Source organism: Trachymyrmex septentrionalis, unplaced genomic scaffold (genome assembly GCF_001594115.1).
Source record: "Trachymyrmex septentrionalis isolate Tsep2-gDNA-1 unplaced genomic scaffold, Tsep1.0 scaffold189, whole genome shotgun sequence".
NCBI lineage: Eukaryota > Metazoa > Arthropoda > Insecta > Hymenoptera > Formicidae > Trachymyrmex > Trachymyrmex septentrionalis.
The window spans coordinates 276,718-279,861 of NW_017305061.1; the positions used below are offsets into that span (position 1 = coordinate 276,718).

General features: G+C 32.7%; 1 protein-coding gene across 1 annotated transcript in view; it reads left to right on the top strand.

Moving 5' to 3' along the window:
- Positions 1–845, top strand: part of LOC108746706 — a 4,877-nt gene extending 4,032 nt beyond the window's left edge. The window contains exon 3 of the mRNA XM_018483640.1: positions 504–845. Within this exon, the coding sequence (XP_018339142.1) occupies positions 504–845 (342 nt within the window). The remainder of the gene's footprint in view (positions 1–503) is intronic.
- The last annotated feature ends 2,299 nt before the right edge of the window (positions 846–3,144 follow it).

Genomic DNA, 3,144 nt, shown 5'->3' on the forward strand with positions numbered 1-3,144 from the left:
TATATATATATATAGAGAGAGAGAGAGAGAGAGAGAGAGAGAGAGAGAGAGAGAGTGAGTGAGACCGACATGAGTGAGTGAGAGACATAAAATGTAAATGAGTATGAATGTGAGTATGAATTTGTAGATTTGTATGCGTAAAGGTAGATGAGGTAAATGTTTAATGTAAAGTAAGCAAGAAATGTATATGTATATTTAAGATGTATTGTATATAATGGAAGTCCGTGTAATCACGTTGGTGAGCACGTAATAAACTACTACTACTACTACTACTAATCCTCCTTCTGGTTCACAGAACCAGAGTATGATTCCTAGTTCGTTTATTTCCATACACTCCAATGCTTTTTCTTCACAGAATTCATCTTCCCACTGTCAGAGATGGATGGTTTATGAACTTATCTTCCTTTGACATTCCTTATAACATTCAATGTTTTTTACAATTTGGAAAGAATTTTGCGCTTTCTTTCAATAACAAGAATAAGATAATCTTCGATTGCATAAAGAGTGTTGAGCGTAGCACACAAAGAATGCCCATCGATAAGAGAATTGAAGTTACGAACCATTCTATTCCAATCTTGAATATCATCTCTTCTCCTATTTTTACATCTCCTATTGATAAACAACTATTAAAATTGGAATCTGACACATGTAAATTTATATTGGCGCATCCTAATATTATTTTCACGCATGCTGACAAAGGTAACGTCACGGCAGTAATGAGAGGTGACAAGAATTCATCTGCTCTAGTAAACTTTATGCGCATGCAGAAAATGACGTGGCAACTCGATCCAATGATGGAACATACGGAGCAATATGGAATACGAGTGCTTTTGCTGTACATCTAAGCGATCAACCATTCCAAATTAGGAGGAACAATCTCAAATTTTAACACTTTGTCCCGCTTTACAACCCGTTCCAAATTTTTTCCTAAATTAAGGTTATAGTAATGAAGGTTATAGAAATTATTCCTCTTTTAATCTCTTAAGTACTGTACGTCATTATAATGGTTTTCTCGAATGCTATCTCTCCGAACGATATGTTAGTATTCATATGATAAATCGGCTGCAGATGTAATAAAAGACAAAATTTATTATTGTTCATGAACACACTATGTATCTTTTAAAAAAACCTTCCTTTTCTTCCTACAACTTTCTTAATATCGTTATTAGGGGTCTTATAATACTATGAAATGTGTACGTCAGTTAACACTGCTCAATTTTATGCATGTGGACAAAGTTTCCTAGAGCAGACGAATTCTTGTCACATGCCATCACTGCGTCACGGTTGCTATGAACAAAGACACATATATAAATAAAATAACCACATTATTAGGTGACTCAGACACATATGTACCTATTAAGAAAGATCCTACCAAAAAACTTACGACAGCTCTAAGGTCTATGCTCATTAGAAAACTAAAAAATGAAAGATTATATCAAAGACTCTAAGTATAACTGTTATATTGTAGTGACGAATTACTTCCGAGAATCTATGGATTGCCGAAGATTCACAAACCGGGTTGTCATCTCAGAATTATTGTTTCATCGATAGGCAGTCCGCTATACGCATTAGCTACATATTTGCACATATATTATTCCAGACAATTCCTAAGGCGGATAGTTATATTAAAAATAGCTTCCAGTTAGTTGATAAATTAAAAAGAATATACAGGTAAATATAAATTAATTTCCTTGGACGTTATCTCACTTTTTACGAATGTTCCAATAGATATGCGGTTGATTGTGCGAATGAACAATGGAGTTTCATTTCTAAGGAATACTATCTGCCTAAGAATGAATTTCTGGGAGCGACGGTTTGTTTTAGAATTCATCTTTTTTTCACTTGACAAAAAATTTATAAGCAAAGCTTCGGCACTCCCATGGACTCTCCTTTATCACCTGTAATAGCGGACCTAGTAATGAGGAGATTAGAGACGGTGTCCTTGAATGTCGTTGAATGTGGACATTTTATTTTATCATAGATATGTAGTGTGACATTTGTCACACTGCAGTTTCTCCATCAAAAATTGATATTTTGCTACAACGTTTTAATTCATTTCATCCACGTTTTCAATTTACTATAGAAATAGGGAGAAAAAAATTAGATTTTTTGGATACTACTGTATTTATTAATAAGAATCGATTCGTTTTTTATTGGTACCGCAAACCTACTTTCTCAGGGAGATTTTTAAATTTCCCCTCAAATCATCCAATTGCACAAAAGAAAGGTACAATTTTTTCGCTAGTTGACAAAGCTTTTTAACTTTATGACTTTATGTTTCACACAAAAAATTTGACATTTATTATTAACGTTTTATTAGATAATGACTACCCATTAACTTTTATTTCTGACACAATTAATCAACGTATAAAAAATTTACTTAAAAATAAACACATAGTACGTAAAGATTGGTTGACAATGTCTATGCAAATGAATCTGCATCTTGGCTTACGATACCATTTATTCCTTTTCACACAGAGAAATTTAAACGATTCAATAAAAATGACATTAGGGTATCTTTTCGTAGTCCTAATAAAATGAGTAAATATATTAAAGTACAAAAGGATATTTGTCCTCATACATCTAAGAGCAATGTAGTTTATAAGATTAAGTGTAATAATTGTGATGCGTCGTACGTTGGACAGACGGGCAGACAATTGAAAACCAGAATTACAGAACATCGTAATCATATTAAACATAAAACTTCTGTCCATTTTGTCATAACGGAGCACAGGCTGCAGTATGATCATGATTTCCAACGGGACAATGTTAAAATTTTGGATGAAGAGCTTTGCTATAGGAAACGCTTAATTTCTGAGACGCTTAATATTAAAAAAAAATATTAAATTTACAAACTGAAGGTCTTCATAAGGCATATATATCTATTGTAAATAAAGTTTAACTCTTCGATACTGATAGTTCGTCTCCTCTTTCAGTCCGTGTTGATCCATATCAGCGAGTGTACATTATAATCGATACACAATGTCCGTTTTACACATCTGCATACCACTAAATTTTGTATATTCTAATGCGTTTTCATACTTATATGGACGCACTTGTTTGAATAATTTACACATGGACTTTTGGTAAGTTTTAATTACTTGTTAGAATTTCGATATGTTAATTTGATTGTTTATTTTTTCG